This window comes from Xyrauchen texanus, chromosome 7 (genome assembly GCF_025860055.1).
Source record: "Xyrauchen texanus isolate HMW12.3.18 chromosome 7, RBS_HiC_50CHRs, whole genome shotgun sequence".
Lineage (NCBI taxonomy): Eukaryota > Metazoa > Chordata > Actinopteri > Cypriniformes > Catostomidae > Xyrauchen > Xyrauchen texanus.
In genome coordinates, this window is record NC_068282.1 from 48668177 (window position 1) to 48688153 (window position 19977).

A 19977-nucleotide genomic window follows, 5' to 3' on the forward strand; every position below is an offset into this window, starting at 1 on the left:
ACCGATTCACTTCAATGAATTAGAGTTCCGTAGCGCTAAATAAAGGGGAATCGTTTGTATGAACTGTTCGAAAGAACCGATTCACTTAAATGAATCACAGTTCCGTAACACTAAATAGAGGGGAATCGTTTATATGAACTGTTCGAAAGAACCGATTCACTTAAATCAGTGGTTCCCAAACTTTTAACAGGCATGTACCCCCTGAGACATTATAGATCTTCCGGAGTACCCCCAACACCACCAATTGTTAACAACAAGGTTTTTTTTATTTAATAATATTTATTTTTATCAATTTTGTCGAGAATAGTGAATAGAATCATAAAAATATGATACAAATCTCATCAAAAGTCAACATATGATACAAATGTGCTGAATATAATGATTTTAAACAGATATGAACCCAATCTCCACTCTCGAATATTTTGTTAATAGAAAAAGTGCGATCATGTCAGATCAGAACGCCAATAAAATGTTTACCCGGCAAAGCTTTAAAGCACGAGCAAATAATTAACTTTTGTGATCGCGAATAATCGCAGTGTCATGTGAGTGTAACTCTACCGCTGCATTAACATGTGAAGTGAACGTAGGCTACGTCGAGACCCAGAACTGTAGCTGATAGAATGTGCGCTGTAGCACGATACTACCATATTTTAGTTTCCATTCTTATTGTGTTTCCACAACAATGTTAGTGAGTAACTCTACTGAAATTGCCACCATAACAGTGGAGTGTGATGTGTTAGATGTAGGGCTACCACATTTTTAAATTACTATTAGTAGAAGTTAATATAATAAAATACGTAGACCTACGCCAAAAAACTAGTTGAGGATAAATTCTTTAAAATTGGGCAATTCCAGCGTTATGGACGTGACATTTGCAGTCAAAACTTGAAATATAAATTCTGAGAAAATGCATTTAATACTGAAACGTCTGTTTATATATCCATACTCCCTTAATAAAGCTCCAGACATTAGAAAAATATCAGTCTACACATGCTTTTTATATTTAGGCTAATATGAGGGAAATACACATGTGACGTGACACAAAAATTCTTTAACATTTAGACCTGTGGCAAAATATGTTTTAGTAATTCTATGAACTACACAGCGCAAAACAAAAGTAACACTACCCACCGGATGAGGGTCAGCCTCCACAGAACTTAAAATATAATTTTTATTTAATTTTTTGTTTTCGCATTTATGAGGGAAAAAACAATGTTACGGACGTGACAGTTCTCCGTTACGGACATGACCGCTCTGAAAGTGACTTTAAAACTTTCTTTAAAGTGAATTTCGTTTTTTATTAATTGTATCTTAATTTTAATCAATGTTTCATCAACCAATTGCCTAGATTTAATAAATAAGAAGTAAATAGGCCTAGTAGTAGAATAGATCATCATGACACGGAGGCGCTGGCACGTGAACTGGACTCTCGTCTAATAAATGAACCGAAACACAGCGTATAAGGTACTTGCCTCACAGGCCAGAGAAATATATAGAAAACTTGGAATGTCTACTTTTTAACAGAACAATTCAAAACGAAAGAAATCAGAATCTCTGCTTATGTAATCCGTATGAAATGTGCATTTCTCTCTGGCGCGTTCACTACTGAAGATCGCGAGTCAACATCGCCAACTTCATCTTTGCAGCCGACACTGACAAACACTTGTTTATTAATAAACAATTAAAATGTCTCCTTGCTATATTTGACATATTCATAATCATTACTTTTGCCGGTTCTTTGTGGCAGCTTTTAGATACTTTATTGGCAGCGCCACCCTTGCGTGTTACATGAACGCGTCACCACTGCATCAGCACCGAAAACATGATTTTTTTTTCAAATCAAAAATCGTGATACGAACCGAATTGTAGGTTTGGTCTATCGTTACAGCCCTAGTAAGATGAGAAAGCAGGAGTTTAGTCGTTTGGTTGTAAAAAAAAACAATGGCTATCTGAACATCTTTGCCAAGCGCAAACCAGTACAGAAGTAATCAATAAATTATCGGGGAGGGTCATGCCTTTTTTCACAATCATTTTGGAGGGTTATAGAAAAAATCATTGCTGGCGAAGGGAGGGTCAAGTCTTTTTTGACTATACAGATCTCAAAACTCCTCCAGTAGCCCCTTAAATAAAAAACGAACAGTCCCTTAGATATTTTTTCGCGTACCCCCTGAAATCAGTCCACGTACCCCTGGGGGTACGCGTACCCCAGTTTGACAACCGTGGACTTAAATGAATCAGAGTTCCGTAACACTAAATAGAGGGGAATCGTTTATATGAACTGTTCGAAAGAACCGATTCACTTAAATGATTCCGTTTTCCCAGCGCTACATGACGCCCATTTCACACATACTCCGTATGCGGTGCGTATACGGTACAGGAGCAGCACGCGCTATAGTGTTTCACATTATGCTGCATTTGCAGTGCGCTACTGATCCGCAGTTTCTGTGTGCCACAAAATCATAAAAGTGTAAGGAATTTTGATTTTAAATCCAAACGTTAAATTTGACATTGTGTAAGACATTGAAACAATATGAAAATTAATTTAATATATTAATAATCATTGTGATTCTTTGTTTTACATGTAGTTCGAGTTGTTGACAGAAGAAAAGCTATCGCGCTATATCTGTTGCTAATAAGGAGAAGAATGAGACTCATTTGGGTTCACTCTGTCTTTTTTTAGGGTAACAAAATCATATATGATGGCATTATGCAACTTTTGGGACTATAATCATACTTTTTTGTTTTTCTTGACCCTGTAATTTAGTAACTGTAGAACACATTAACTGTAATTATGTGAATATGATGAAATTATTACAGTTTCTTGTCAATCTATGTCTATTTTAATGTGAACAATGCGCTGCCACTTTAATTCAGTGCGGTGCAGCACAGCAAAAGTAGACTCGGTCCGTAAACGATCGCTGCACTGCTGTACACGCACCGCAACTGGAACGGATCGACGGACTGCATCCGCGTGCAGTGTAAAAGCTCTAACCTGTTAACATGGGTACGGAAAACAATACGCACCGCATACGCACTGCAAACGGAGTATGTGTGAAACGGGCGTAAGGCACAACACTATTGTGAAAATAGTTGAGCTACTGAAAAATAGTTTGTAGCGCCACTTTTAGTCAACTACTAAACTTTCCAATTTTACACTTGTGCTGTCGAGGTAAAAGCCTGTCAGACTGGGGCAAATACCTGTATGACAACGACAATAACACAAGCAGATTAGTCTGTTTTTATTACAGCTGCTTGCAATTTCATATTCAGGCAGAGGACATGAAGAGAGACCAGAAAGAGCCAATGGATCAGGATCAGTGTGTGTATGAGTGTGTGTGTGTTGCATGTCTGTTATGCTCAGGGTTGAGCATTGCAGATTAAAGTGTGTAGCCTAAATGTTAAAAACCTTGAGCCTTCATTTAAAACATCACACACATACTGCGGCAACACAATGCATTCACATCAGAGTGAAGCCGATTATAGGGCTCACCTCAATAGAGCAAGAGACACAATGTGAAAGAGAGAGAATGTGTGTGTGTGTGTGTGTGTGTGTGTGTGTGTATGTATGTATCTAAAGAGGTTCACAGGATGTTTTTGTAATATTTAAATCTAAATAAGGTTACTATAAATAAAGTTATATCAAGTTAAACTATACATTTAATTGTCAGGGAGCAAATATCTAAACTTCCATATACAATGGCAAGAAAAAGTATGTGAACCCTTTGGAAATAGCTGGTTTTCTGCATGAATTGCTCATTAAATGTGACATCATCTTCATCAAGGTCACAAGTACAGACAAACACAAAGTGCTTCAATTAACAACACACAAACAATTGTAATATTTCATGTCTTTACTGAACGCATCCCATTAAACATTCACAGTGCTGTGGAAAAAGTCAGGCGTTGGCAAAACTGGCATCCAATTAATGAAAGGAGATTGGAGGTGTGTGTTAGAGCTACTTTGACTTATAAAAAGCACTCAAACATTTTGAGTTTGCTATTCACAAGAAGCATCTGCTGACGTGGACCATTCCTCACAACAAAGAGATCTCAGAAGACCTACGATCAAGAATTGTTGCTTTGCATGAAGCTGGAAAGGGTTACAAAGTTATCTGGAAGAGTTTAGATGTTCATCTGTCCACAGTTAGACAAACTGTCTATAAATGGAGATGATTTAGTACTATAGGTGCTCTCTCTAGAAGTGGCCGTCCAGCCAAGATGGCTCAAAGGGAACACTGCAGAATGCTCAATGAGGTTAAATATGAACCCTAGAGTGACCGATAAAGACTTGAAGGAATCATTGGAACTGGTTAACATCTCTGTTCATGAGTCTACTAAAACATTGTTGCACACCTGAAGATTGCTGAAGACCACCTTGACACTCCACAACGCTACTGGGAAATGTTTTGTGGACTGATGAAACTATGGTTGAATTGTTTGGGAAGAAAATGCAGCACTATGTATGGTGTAAATAGACACCGCATACCAACATAAAAACATCCCAACGTTGAAGTACGGTGGAGGGAGCTTCAATATTTGGGGCTGCTTTGCTTCTTCGGGGACTGGACTGCTTGCCATCATCATGTTTATAAAGATATCCTACAGGATAATGTCGGGGTGTCTGTGCACCAGCTGGAGCTCAGTAGAAGTTACAGTAGGTGATGCAGCAGGACAATGACCCTAAACATTGAAGTAAATCCACTACAGAAAATACACCTTTTGGAGTCTCCCAGTCAGAGCTCAGACCTTAACCCAATAGAGATGCTGTGGAAAGACCTCAAGAGAGCCGTTCACACCAGACATCCCGCTGGAGCAGTTCTGTAAGGAAGAATGGTCCAAAATGTCTTCTGAACGTTGTGCAGGTCTAATCCGCAGCTACCGGAAACACTTGGTTGAGGTTATTAAATAAGGGTTCACTTACTTTTTCCACAGCACTGTGAATGTTTAATGGGATGTGTTCAATAAAGACATGAAAGATTATAATTGTTTGTGTGTTGTTAGCTTAAGCACTTTGTGTTTGTCTATACTTGTGACTTTGATGAAGATGATGTCACATTTATGACCAATTAATGCAGAAAACCAGCTCATTCCAAAGGGTTCACATACTTTTTCTTGACACTGTAGAATGTCCGGCATTCCAAATGTCATAGACTGAAATTATAAATAGTTTTGTATTTTAATACTGAATTCGAAATGGTCTTCTTTCTTAAATGTATTTGCATGCTGAATTGTGATTGGTCTCCAAATATTTAACCCCGTACATTCACCTTTAAACTATGGCCACATACATTGATTTTCACTACGTAATTTGGCTCACTGGAAGGGCCATTTCCTTCACTAGAAACACTGTGCATTATTGCATACTTTGGAAAACGATGACGTTAGGAAACTGCAAATAGAGTTTTCGAATCAAAGTGGATTAATGTGGATGAGGCCCGTGTATTAATTCTTGTGCGGTCGACAGCATACGAGATGCGTGCTGAGTGTCGTGAAAAACTAAAACCTAAACTTACCTCAAACTTCAGCACTATTCTGTTTCTTTCAGGAAAGTAAATCTAGCTTTATTTTCTATACTTCTATATTCAATATACTTAATAAAAATAGTGTTCTGTTGGGTTTACTTCATAAAAGCTCAAATTCTCTCTCTCTCTCTTTCTTCAGGCAGTTATTAAATGATCTGAAACAACGTTTAAAAGCATAAAATTGAGCTTCCAGTCACATTTCTTCCTGCTCAGACTGATTATCACACACAAACACACACTGAAGATGTGTTTAACTCTTTAAAAGCAAGTGTAAATGATGTTTATATGTGACACTGGAAGAATTTCTTATATGTCTGCTCTTGTTTAGATAAAACATCATAATCAAGACTTCTGATACAGTGTACTTATTATGTACATACGTGTTGTTGCATTGCACTTACATTTAAAGTACCTGCATTTAATTACACTGGTAACCTTAACCCTAACCCTGAACTTGACCGATGCGGGATGGCGCTGTTTTGGACCTACACAATATTAGGCAGGTGGTTTTAATGTTGTGGCTGATCGGTGTAAGTTTGTGTGTGTATGTTTTGCACTGAGGATGTTTTAAAGTCTCACCCTGTAATTTCTGTCTCACGTAATGGGGTTCAGCTGAACCACACCTCATTACTGTCAGACCTGTTCAATCAAATCAACATCTAATAGAACTTTTTCCGTGAGTTGAAGCTCAAGCACAACTGGATTATGCAGCAAGACAATGATCCAAACTATAGGAGTAAGTCCACCTCTGAATGACTCAAAATAAGCTAAATTAAAGTTTTGGAGTGGCCTAGTCAAAGTCCTGATTGAACCCGATTGAGATGCTGTGGCAGGACCTTAAACGGACAATTCATTTTCAAAAACCCTCCAATGTGGCTGAACTAGCGGTGGTGGTATAGTGGGCTAAAGCACATAACTGGTAATCAGAAGGTTGCTGGTTCGACCCCCACAGCCACCACCATTGTGTCCTTGAGCAAGGCACTTAACTCCAGGTTGCTCCAGGGGGGATTGTCCCTGTAATAAGTGCACTGTAAGACGCTTTGGATAAAAGTAAATGTAAACTAAAGCAAAGAAGAGTGAGCCAAAATCCCCCCACAGTGATGTGAAAGTCTGATCTCCAGTTATCGGAAGCGTTTGGTTGCAGCTGTTGCTGCTAAAGGTGGCACAACCAGCTATTAAGTTTAAGGGGGCAGTTAGTTTTTCACAGGGGTGATATAAGTGTTGGATAACTTATATTTGAAAACTGTATTTTGTGTGTATTCAGGTTACCTTTGTTTCATGTTATAACTCGTCTGAAGATCTAAAACAATTTAGCATGAAAAATACACAAAAATAACAGAAATCAGGAAGGGGGCAAATACTTTTTCACAACACTGTATAGCATATATACAAACCATAATTTGCAGTACAAACACAGACATTTTTCATGTTACATTTGGAGTTTGTGGGTTGAAAGATGAAGTCTTTACAAATAATAAATGCTTTATCGAAACCAAACACGGCACCGAGTGAGCACAAACAATGGAGTGATTGACAGGCGGTGTAGCCTGCGTGACCACACGGCTCCCAAAAGCGATCTTGTTCAATACAAAGAAAGGAAAACGTTATGACATTTCTTTTAAAGGCACAAACCAGCACAAACCAAAGACACCGGTTTGGAGCGATGTGGACTATATTGGGTGGAGAGTGACGTTGCCGCTCCTGAATGCAATCTGTTATTTCTAAGGAGGTCGAGATAGATCCAATGTTTCTTTTAACGGCACAAACCGTCACAAATCGAGCGCAAACAAACGGCACTGGTTTGGAGCGATTTGGACGACATGGGTGGAAAGTAACATCACACCAAACCAGCACAAATCTTCATTTTTGCGGCACAAACGAAGGGTAGCCAAGAGTTGTGGGAATGATTTATTAGGGTGCCAAACGTGTAGTAGCTCTGTGATTGGCTAAAATGCTCCGTTCGACTTTTCGGCTTTTCTGCTTGCTTGACCTCTGGCCTACTTTCTGTAAGATCTGAATTTCTGCATTTTGACTTTTAGACTATTGAATCCTATATTGAATATCTTCATCAGCTGTAATTTTATCATCTGAATATTTACAGTTAATTTCACCTCTTCATAGCTTCATAAAATAATACCGTACAATGATACAGGAAACTATAGTAATAAAAATGATAATCGTTTGCCAAAACTATATGGTCACTACAGTTTTACTATAGTAACCCCAGGGTTAAAGCATGCCCTTTGTCAAGAATTTGGAGGAAAGACCCAAGCATTGGAGATGATTTAATTTAACAAAACAAAACAAAATGCAAACAAAAACTCTCACGAGGGACAAATAAACATGAAGCAAGACAAATGGAAAAGATAACAAGCCAATAATAAAACGAGAACTCACAGGAACCGACTGACTAGACAGGGTAACAGAATGAAACACAGCGGAGAGTATATATAGGGGGAGGGAAGATTGAGGACAGGTGCTGCCAATAATCATGAGGGAGAAACACGAGGGAGAGAACAAAACAACAGCACATGGGACGGCCTGAGAGATGCGTGAAGGAAACTGTCCCAATCCTGCCAAAACAAGAGTACAACAAGACCAAAAAGGCACCCTTATAAAACTTAACCAGGGTATTACTATAGTAAAACTAACCGTGATTCTCTGGCAGAATGTTTCTCTTAGCATTGTTTTGTTTTCCTTTATTGTTGCTATGGTTTTACCATTAATATCTTTAAGATATGGTTACTGTAGTAAAACAATGCTAAATATAATGGTTATTTTGTGGTTGCCATGCTTCACTTCGTATGGGATGGATAAAGGTATTGCGAGAGAACCCTAAATTAAAGTGAGGGAATGCTAAATAAATTCCTCCCTGTCCTCTAATGGTGCGTTCAGACCAGAGGCGTTGAGAGCGTCCAATCGAACGGAAGTCATTAATTTTCTATGGCAGCCAGCGTCTCTCGGCGGCCACGTGGTTGGGCGGTGTGGGCGTCAGACGAAAGTTCAAGTGCGGCCAACATTATGGTAATGAGCTGTGACGCGGTTCGGCGGCAACCTATTGGAGTATAGAAGTGCTCCGCTCTAGCGAAGTCTAGAGACCACAACAGTGTAAACGTTGGTTCCCACCAAACATTCGTTCCGAAGACAAAATGGAGTAACTGATTATTGCCGTGGCGGGTTGTCCCGTAATATACGATCGGTCCCTGTTTGCTTACAAGGATATATGTATTTTATTTTGGTAACAAACAACCATCATTTTAATTACTTTCTGCCATCGATCGATTTCTTACTTTCACATTTAAAAGATTTCACAAGGATATACGCTCTTGTGATATGTCGGTAAAACGATACGACGGTCGGCATGTCTGGATGTTTTGCGGCCCATTTAAATATAGTTCACAAAACCAAACATTCTCAACGAACGTTGCCGCCTATTTCAACTAAGTCAGAGCGCAAAAGCGTAAAAAAATACTTGTTTGATTTTTAAAACAATAAATATACAGAACAAGATATAGTAAAACAGACCTGAGTGTTTCTATGTTTACCTTCTTCTCCATCAGTTGAAGTTGCTCCTTGTAAAATTCTGCCAGATGTTTCAATTCATCTTCTTTCCTCTTCAGTTGTCGAGTCTGATACAGAAACAGAGAATAAACTGCTCAACATCACAGTCACATGATCATCTGCACCTGTCAATCATCTGATGGTTTTCAGGTGCATTTGTTCCTCTGATATCTGTTGAACGGACGGCGAATGAAGGTGACTGAATCGGCCAATTTAAGGATCCGTCCACAACCAAAAGATCTTAGCAGCATGCAAGAATATAGAAAAACTGAATCGTGATTTTTAAACAGCCATGAAAGACTTAAAGCAAGAGAAAAATCAAAGTATGTCAGAACAAAATGGTTTTCTGTAACATGTGATGTAAATGAAACTCACTTTAAAAGATCATATACAATCAAAGTTAGAGTTTTATGGGATTTGGTCCATGTTTGTCAGCTTTGAGGTCGTCTATAAGCTAGTGTGCTCGTAAACGTTGACAAAACGACAATTTTGCAGATATGTGCATTTAAAATTAACAGTCCATCTCTTTTAGGAAAACAGACCACACATTTTGATGACATCATCTTGCACTTCGGGGCATGTACACATTTTTGTCCAATCAAATGCTCTCATTGAGAATGCCCCTCCCCCTATTATCACCCGCCACTGACTAGTAATAGAAAGCAGCAAATCATAGATCACAGCTGTTATAAATCAGTGCTGGGTAGATTACTTCTGAAATGTAATCTGGTACTGATTACAAATTACAGAATTTAAATTGTAATCTGTTATGTACACTTTTAAGGTAATCTAATCTGATTACTTTTGGATTACTTTTTTATATATTAAGTAACAATTAATTTAATTGAATTAAAAAAATTAATTGTTGCTATTTAGGGCATTAGGAATGCGGATTGGACTTTTCATTATCCAGCTTTGAAATCAATCATGAGAAAATCTCCCTAGAGATGTACAATTTATTGTACATAATTATTCATGAGAAGGTGTGGCCTAAACGCCTTTTCTGCCACCCTGAGTGCGTTTGCACGGTACTGTGTAAAAGAGCAAAGTTGCATGTTCCCAACACATCTTAAATGTTTGTTTTGCTTATTGATATTATGCTTAAAATCAACAATAATCAGAGTTATGCAATAATATTCATATACTCACATCCTATTCATATTATCTCTATACTAGTGTCACTGTGCTCATGCTCGATGTATTCCTAATATGGCCAACCCTGTATTCCTGCATCTACTGTATACATGTGTGCTACCAAATGCATTCATATGTGCCCATGTATCTGTGTTTATGTTACTTTATGACCCGATGAGGCATCAGAGCTGGAGCAAGAGAGTCTAGTTTATGGTTTTGTTATTATTCCATGTACAGCCGAGGCCTATCCACAACAGGATGAGTCTAGGACATCTGTGTTCGTTTCTTGCTGAGATCAGGAAATTCACGACTTATTTGCATAAATACATATACGAGTGGGCCGTAGTTTATGTTTCCCCTCGACCGCAGTTTTCATACTTCAGTAGGTCATAACAATATGACCTGACACCTTGAGTTACAATGTAACATTGTGCACAACTTTCTGCTCCTAAAAAGGAAGTGCTTTCTGGCACAGCCTCAAGAGGGTGTCAGACTAACATCTCTGATCTCCAGCTCTTCGCATCTCATTCCAACTTTGAGGCCTCATCTCCACTCATTCTGTACTTTAACTTTTTCTCATCTACATACTTAGTCCATTAGACAAAGACTTTGTATTGTTAGGTTTGTTCCAGAACTTAGTCCTTGGGTGTAATTCTTTAGGATTTATTAACGCAACATTTATAATAATAATGTATTTTCTGTATCGTTACATTTATTCAATATTCATTATTTAATTTTCACAATTTAAAGTTGTTATTCCTTCAACAAATCCTCTGATTTATTGAAGTTATTTCCATCTGCTTGACCACATCTAGAAACTACATTTAAATCAGAAACCAAATGTGCTGTGTGTATTTGTGGAATGCATTAAAAATAAAAATGATCTCATCATTTACTCACCCTCATGCCATCCCAGATGTGTGTGACTTTCTATCTGCTGAACACACATTTTTATAAGAATCTCTCAGCTCTGTAGGTCCATACAATGCATGTGAATGGTGTCCAGAACTTTGAAGCTCCAAAAAACACATAAAAGCAGCATAAAAGTAATCCATACGTCTCCAGTGGTTTAATACATGTCTTCAGAAGGGATATGGGTGAGAAAAAGATGAATAAATCTCCACTTTTACTATTACTTACAAAATGTGGAAAATATCTGAAAGTGAAAGTTCAGATTTATAGTCAAAAAGGACTTAAATATTGATCTGTTTCTCACCCACAGTCATATGGATTACTTCAATTCTATTGCTTATGGAGCTTCACAGTTCTGGTCACCATCCACTTGCATTGTATGGACCTACAGAGCTGAGATAATCTTCTAAAAATCTTCATTTGTGTTGAGCATAAGAAAGAAAGTCATACACATCTGGGATGGCATGAGGGTGAATAAATGATGATAATTTTCATTTTTGGGCGAACTATCCCTTTAAAGGTGCAGTATGTAAGATTCAGAAACTCCTGTTATTAGTGACACCTGTGGTCGTTAAGTGAACTGCAGCAGCTGCCTGTTGCTCGTGCTCGTGCACACACTCCATAGGGACACGAGCGAGCATCGGCCAAAACAATGACGTAACATACAAAGAGACTGAACATGATTCACCGACATCATGCTGACAGATGAGGTAGCATAATTAAAATTACACTGTTATGATTGTTTTACTACAAACTTTGAGATTTATACGATAGCCTGTGTCGGCGTTAGCTAGCTAGCTAGCTTTTTCAATAGCTGTTAGCTAAATCTGGAGGATGATGACAGTAGATAAGATAATGTTACCAAGTGTTGCAGTTTGTTGTCGCTGTTGAACAGCGGACGAGAAGCGATTACCGAGGCAAGGCTCTCGGAAGTGTGCATAAACATCACATCGACCCGCTCCCTTCACATGAAAATCAGTCTACAGGCTTTAATAGGCAACATATGAAGACCGGGAAGGGCTCATTTTTTAAGTTGCGTTACAAGCCGTTCACACACTGGCAAAACATTTTAAAGTTAGGAGCCTAGTTAGTATTTTATGTACTAGTTATTGCCTTTGTCTCATTGGTGATCCAGATTACATGTAATCCGTAACTACCCAGCACTGGTAATAATGCACTAAGTTACAATGAAACATGAACACAGAGGGGTAAAAGTGAGATTTACAGTGAGCGTCTTCTGCTTACCCGAACGTTTAACTCATCCGACTGAGAAACAACAGAGAAAGAGAGGAAAGCAAAACAGGCTAATTATAATTAATGATGAAGCCTCGTTATGAAACATTACACACTGTGATAAGATCACCTGATTGGCTAATCACTGCCTAATTAACCAGCACTGAAGAGATGCAGAAAATTCTGGAGCTGCTCGAAGTCACCTGACATTTCTCTTGAGTAACTGAAAGGGGATCAGCATCTTAAAATACATGTTCAAATCAAATGTTACTGCTGCCATCTAGTGGTTTGAATAAATCACATGTCATATTTGATGGTGATTGCAAAACTAGTTCTAGCTTGATTTGACAAAAATAATTTCCTAAACATTCTTCTCATTCACATTTAATCACGAGACTGAACAGATCATGACATACAGATGAATGTTTCACTGTTGTCTGATTACATCACACTATAATCACCCTGGGAGCGTTTACAGAATTTGCATATTAAACAAGGATTGTTTTTTTGCTTGATTGATTTGGCCAGAAATGCTTAAACCTGCTCATGTAAATGTCTTAATTGGATTTTCTTTACCAGGGTAAGGTCATAAACGGTTTAAGCTAAAATCGATCGGAACAAGTCGTTTTTTGTCCACTGCCCCAACTTTCACGCCGCATGTAAACAACTTCACTGGTATTCTTATTAGCTTATCCAATGTGCGCAATTGTTGCGTGCATGTCTGTTAACAACAATCCCATGACGCATTATGAATGATGTAATCAGGGGTCTGGGTATCTCAGCGAGTATTGACGCTGACTATCACCCCTGGAGTCGCGAGTTTGAATCCAGGGTGTGCTGAGTGACTCCAGTCAGGTCTCCCAAGCAACCAAATTGACCCGGTTGCTAGGGCGGGTATAGTCACATGGGGTAACCTCCTCGTGGTCATGATTAGTGGTTCTCGCTCTCAATGGGGCGTGTGGTGAGTTGTGTGTGGATCGTGGAGAGTAGCATGAGCCTCCACATGCTGTGAGTCTCCACGGTGTAGTGCAAAACGAGTCACGTGATAAGATGCGCGGAGACTTGTCCTCCGCCACCCGGATTGAGGCGAGTAACCGTGTCACCATGAGGACCTCCTAAGTAGTGTGAATTGTGCATTCCAAATTGGGAGAAAAGGAGATTAAAAAAAATTAATGATCTGCACTTATATAGCACCTTTATAACCTTAGCGGTATTCAAAGCACTTTACACTGCATCTCATTAACCCATTCACACACCAACTGATGGCAGAGCTGCCATTGGGAGCTACTTGAGGTTCAGTGTCTTGCCCAAGGACACTTCGGCATGTGGAGTCGTGTGGGCCGGGAATCGAACCACCAACCCTGCGATTAGTGGACAACCCGCTCTACCACCTGAGCCACAGCCGCCGGCTTGTCTAAGGATATGTCAATGTACACCTGCGTCAGATGAACACTTTTGCAGCGTCTTGGTTGTGTTGCGTCATAAGCATACCGCTCTTAGGTCGCTGTGTCAAGTTAAATGTAGTTTGAAACTTCTTGAGATCCCTGCCTTCAGATTTGCGTTCCACCAAGCTGTGTTTGTGCGCAAGAACGTGTTCTCATCTTGTGCTGTCTGCTGTCAGTAAGTGAGGTTTGTTCTCTGTATAAGCTGCTCGTTGCCTATACAGCTGATGTTACACTTACTGCCCCCTGGAGAGAACAGGTGGTACTACAAGCTTGAATTGCTCCGATGGTTACGGGGTTACGTTACTTATTACAGTCCGTTGACGTGATTAATTGAATGTTGTTCTCTATTGTAGTTATTTGGGAATTGACTCCAGGCTTGATATTTGATTTCCTTACTATTTAAAACTGATTAAAATCTCTTAAGGAATATAATAAATGCTGTTTTAAAATGAGAAATCGATAAAAATTAGCAAAATAAAACAATACAATACAAACATGAATCTGTCTCACCAGGTTTTGATTTTTCTCCAGTTCCTGATGTTTTTTGGATCTCTCTCTGAGCACTGCTGGATTCAGATCATCTCCCGCAGACTCTCTCTCTCTTCGGCTGATTCGGGACAGCTCTTCCTGGACCAGAGCCTGTTCCCGCTCGAACCTACAGCCAAAATACACAAACACATCAGCTACAGAGAGCAGCAGACCCTGATTATATCACTACTGCCATTCAAATGCCAATAAAAGCAACATGAAAGGGTTTTCAAAACCCATTTTACTTATGCAATGTGATGCATTTCCAAGTAAAAATGATATTTAATGTGATAAATGTAGGACGAGGCTTGATTTAATACATCAGGAATTGATTTGATGTCAATATGATCTTCACAGTAGTAATCCATTAACCTTGTAATGATCATTTCTGGAGTTGCACTTAATATTATGTAAGACATGCCAAATCAAACACCTACATATGTGCGTTTCTTTAACTTCGGGCACTTATAACACTGTGGGTTTCTACATTTGTCTCACTCTCACTAGTTTATTTAATTTGTCTACAATGTCCAACAGTGTATGTACATGCAACACAGGACATTACATTTTGGCTTTGCTATACACAACGCATCATTTCATTTAAACTGACTGATCTCAGTTCAGGAGACTCTGTGCTGTCAGTAAAGGGTTAAAATGTCAATGTCATGTGTCATTGTGATCAAACAATATGGAGTTAGGATGCAAATAAAGTGCAAACTGTTCTGAGACCAGTGCAGACAGACAGCACACTGGAGGTTAAGTCATTCACTAAATAGGGAGCAAGGGAGGATCCTATAGCTCTCCTATAACTGTTCTGAGACCAGTGCAGACAGACAGCACACTGGAGGTTAAGTCATGCACTAAATAGGGAGCAAGGGAGCATCCTATAGCTCTCCTATAACTGTTCTGAGACCAGTGCAGACAGACAGCACACTGGAGGTTAAGTCATTCACTAAATAGGGAGCAAGGGAGCATCCTATAGATCTCCTATAACTGTTCTGAGACCAGTGCAGACAGACAGCACACTGGAGGTTAAGTCATGCACTAAATAGGGAGCAAGGGAGCATCCTATAGATCTCCTATAACTGTTCTGAGACCAGTGCAGACAGACAGCACACTGGAGGTTAAGTCATGCACTAAATAGGGAGCAAGGAGCATCCTATAGCTCTCCTATAACTGTTCTGAGACCAGTGCAGACAGACAGCACACTGGAGGTTAAGTCATGCACTAAATAGGGAGCAAGGGAGCATCCTATAGCTCTCCTATAACTGTTCTGAGACCAGTGCAGACAGACAGCACACTGGAGGTTAAGTCATGCACTAAATAGGGAGCAAGGGAGCATCCTATAGCTCTCCTATAACTGTTCTGAGACCAGTGCAGACAGACAGCACACTGGAGGTTAAGTCATTCACTAAATAGGGAGCAAGGGAGCATCCTATAGCTCTCTATGCAGTTAAGTGTGTTCACTCCTAAAATCTGATCAAAAGTTCAGTTTCAGGCTGCAGATGATGTTTGGATCACTCAACATGTTTGACACACATGGGACAATGATCATCAGTACATAGATTCACCATTTATAATGGATCATTTTATTTGAACATGGTTGACAGTGATTGGATGATGCTGGACATTACATTGAATCTGAATTAATTATGATAAGTTTTTGAATCGTTACATCATAAATTGAATAATCAACACTCCTGGAAACACAATGAACTATCTGATGAAAAATATCTGACTTTTTATAGCTTGGTATTATTTAAAATTTCACAACTCAGTCCCGCTGTACACATATGACAATATACATTTTTAGGAAAACAATTTGCTCTTAGGGGCTACTAATTACAGGGGAATTCCAAATTCCATAAAAGGGGAATGGAAAAAGCACACAGCAGTCACGCTCGGGTCTCGGGAGGTTTAGTCATTTTTTTCTGAAAGTCATGAAAATTCCCACCACACTGTCATTTCAGCACATGTTAAATTCTATATTGTGTATAATAGACTTCTGTGTGGAAATGCCATTTTTAATGTTTTTGTTTTAATGAAATTCTTGACCTCTTTTTCTTGCTAAGTCTTTCTTGCAATGAATTCTAAAGACACAATTAAAAAATATTTTCACACTTTTTGCATAATTTGGCAGAATTACAGCTTGATTGAAAATTACCCCTAATATTTCATCTCTAGCGTGCTCTTCACTGACACTTTTGCAAACCAAGTGGATAACAAGTACACTAACTTTTGAAAAAATGTACTTACTTAAATATTGTTTGGTGTGGTGGAAACAACGTCACAATTGTAATTTTTGAAAAAATTATAGAAATACTTTTCACACAATAAATATAGAATTCTTTTGTTTGTTTTTTTTTTTACTTTTTGTTTATATTATCATAGTTTTAAACTAGGGCTGGGAAATTTAACACATTAATTTCTGCGATTAATAGTTAAAATATTGAATGCATAAAAATAAACCTAACCTAGTAACCGCCTAGCAATGCCCTAGTGATCACCCAGAACCCCCTAGCAACCACTTAGCAACGCCCTAGTGACCCACAGAACCCCCTAGCAACCACCTAGCTACCACCTAGAACACCCTACCAACTGCCTAGCAACCACCCATAACACCACAAAAACAGCCTAAGAACCACCCAGAACACCCAAGCAACACCCTAGCAACCACCCATAACACACCTACAACCACCTAGCAACACCCTATCAACCACCCAGAACACCCTATCAACTGCCTAGCAATCAACCAGAACAACCTAGCTACTGTCTAGCAACCACATAGCAACACCCTAGTGACCACCCAGAACACCCTAACAACCACTTAGCAATTCACTAGTGACCCACAGAATCCCTTAGCAACCACCTAGAATACCCTACCAACTGCCTAGCAAAAAGTTAGTAACATCCTAGTGACCTCCCATAACACCACAAAAACAGCCTAACAACCACACAGAACACCCAAGCAACACCCTAGCTACCACCCAGAACACCCAAGTGACACCCAAGCAACCATCCAGAACACCCTAGAAACCACCCATAACACCACAAAAACAGCCTAAGAACCACCCAGAACACCCAAGCAACACCCTAGCAACCACCCAGAACACCCTAGAAACCACCTAGCAACCACCCAGAACACACCTACAACCACCTAGCAACACCCTATCAACCACGAAGAACACCCTATCAACTGCCTAGCAATCAACCAGAACAACCTAGCTACTGTCTATCAACCACATAGCAACACCCTAGTGACCACCCTGAACACCCTAACAACCACTTAGCAATGCCCTAGTGACCCACAGAATCCCTTAGCAACCACCTAGAATACCCTACCAACTGCCTAGCAAAAAGTTAGTAACATCCTAGTGACCTCCCATAACACCAAAAAAACAGCCTAACAACCACCCAGAACACCCAAGCAACACCCTAGTAACCACCCAGAAAACCCAAGCGACACCCTAGCAACCATCCAGAACACCGTAGAAACCACGTAGCAACCACCCAGAACACACCTACAACCACCTAGCAACACCCTATCAACCACCCAGAACACCCTAACAACTGCCTAGCAACCACACATAACACCCTAGCAACCACCTATCTATGCCATAGCAACTGCAAAACATCCATCAATCTTTTAAAACTTTTAAACTTTCAGGCCAGGCTCTGTAAAGCTCTGTCTACAAACTTTATTTAACTAGTTAAATATTGAAATGTACCAAAAACAAATAATGAAGAGCTGCTCAAATGTTTCTAACTCAGCTTTAATGAGACCTTCATAAAACAAAAACATGAACAGGCATGTGATCGGCTGAACTCAAAAAGCAGGAAAATGTACAGAACAAAGTGAGAGACAGCGAATAGATCTTTTTCACAGACTGTGACGTGTTTTTTTAATATTGAGTGTAAGTTTATAACCTGTTTATATAACCTGGAATTAGTTTAAAAATAGCTGAATTACCACAGCTGCGAGGGGGTTTCCATTACAGCTGCTGAGAGAGTGACAGTAAATTTGGCATCGTCTCCCGCACCGGACAGCAGGGGCAAAGCCAGGAGATTTTAACTGGGGTGGCAGGGCAGGGGCCAACGATCAGTCTGTGGTGGCACAGAAATGGTCTGGCAGCATTTACATATCATCGGACCGGGGTTGGGGGGGTGGGGGTCTCCAGAGTGTTCATATTGTCTAGCCAAAACCGAAACTGCCAATGAAGTTGAAGAAACACCCTTAAATGTATTAATACAATAAAACATACTAACCGTTTTCTGAGTTCCTCTTGCATGTCTTCTGCAGACGGTCTGGGAGGCCCTAAAATATCAATGTTGTGAAATTCTTATACCACAATTGAATCATTCATAACTCCAATATTTCAGCTATTAAATAACTGGTCCATTTCAGTGACAGTGAAAGGTCAGATAAGCCTCCAAGAATGAGAATACAATTGGTGGTCTGTACCTGGGTCTGGTTTTGGTGCTGCCGGTTTCTCTGGAGATGGTCCAGGCTGCCGCATTCGTTGAAGAACATCACCTGATAACTAGCAGCACAGACACACTTCCATCAATCCTTTAGAAACATTAGATCAATATAAAATGCAGGACTGACCTCCACTAGAGCAAAATCATCATCTCAAATCTGAATAAGATTGCTGACATTGTTAATATGTTTGTGTGTGTGTGTGTGTGTGTGTGTGTCTGTCTGTCTGTGTGTCTGTGTGTGTGTGTGTGTGTGTGTGTGTGTGTGTGTGTGTGTGTCTGTCTGTCTGTCTGTCTGTCTGTCTGTCTGTCTGTCTGTCTGTGTGTGTGTGTGTCTGTTTGTGTCGTGTGTGTGTGTGTCTGTCTGTGTGTGCGTTATTACAACAACACACAGCTCTCACTGATCACAGAACAGTCTGATTTCTCTATTAATTGAATGACACTTACAGGTTTATATTTCAACTGCATGTTTAATCATTTGATCTCAGCAGCTAAAATATAAAGATATACATGACAAACCAGCACAACTCTTTAAAGTGAGCACAATTCATTATCATGATGAATGCAGTCAATCATACAATAACAGATCAGCTGATACTTTCATTTTCTCAATGCCACTGAAGTTCATTAGAGGACATGGGGACAGTTACAATAGTGTTGCATTTATAAATACACAATTACAACAAAACACCCATGAAACACAGTGCACTGCTGAAAATAATGACGTCTTGTTTTTATATAGTATTTCATAAGTGATGTCACCTTAACTCCATGTAGAACAGTGACATTGTCCTCTTCATCCAGTCCAAATGAAACGGATCTGGTCTTACTTTCACTTCCACCCATAACTACTGATATATATATAAATATATTTCAAAACAAAAGCAGTAAAATAACAGAATACATTCACCCTGGTTCAGTTCAGGGTCACTGTGTTAGGACAAACTCTCTCCATGCGGATAAAATGATCAAGCACGCGATTAAATCCATCAAGCGTCATGTGATCACGTGGTGCCATATGGGAAATGTAGTTTTGATCAATACGGCCGTGTCTAGAGGGTAACCTCACGATTGCCTTATACAACATATCCTGTTACTTTTATGTTCTGGGTTAGATTAAGTGGTGGGGATAGGTTTGGCGGTAGGTGTAGGGTTTCTGCAGG

The 19977-nt window shown here is 39.5% G+C and overlaps 1 protein-coding gene across 4 annotated transcripts in view; it reads right to left on the reverse strand.

Moving 5' to 3' along the window:
- Positions 1-19836, reverse strand: part of chchd6b (coiled-coil-helix-coiled-coil-helix domain containing 6b) — a 35239-nt gene extending 15403 nt beyond the window's left edge. For 2 of the 4 annotated variants that reach the window (XR_007970913.1, XM_052129892.1), the window contains exons 1-6: positions 19577-19834; positions 18798-18876; positions 18602-18650; positions 14318-14462; positions 12375-12395; positions 9068-9151 (exon numbers count right to left, since the gene is read on the reverse strand). Coding sequence is in view for 3 of the 4 variants with exons in the window: in XM_052129892.1 (XP_051985852.1) it covers positions 9068-9151; positions 12375-12395; positions 14318-14462; positions 18602-18650; positions 18798-18876; positions 19577-19660 (462 nt within the window). In the remaining variant the exon portion in view is untranslated. Of the gene's footprint in view, positions 1-9067; positions 9152-12374; positions 12396-14317; positions 14463-18601; positions 18651-18797; positions 18877-19576 lie in introns of all 4 variants that reach the window. The other 2 variants (XM_052129893.1, XM_052129894.1) reach the window with 2 other exon arrangements.
- Positions 19837-19977: the final 141 nt, after the last annotated feature.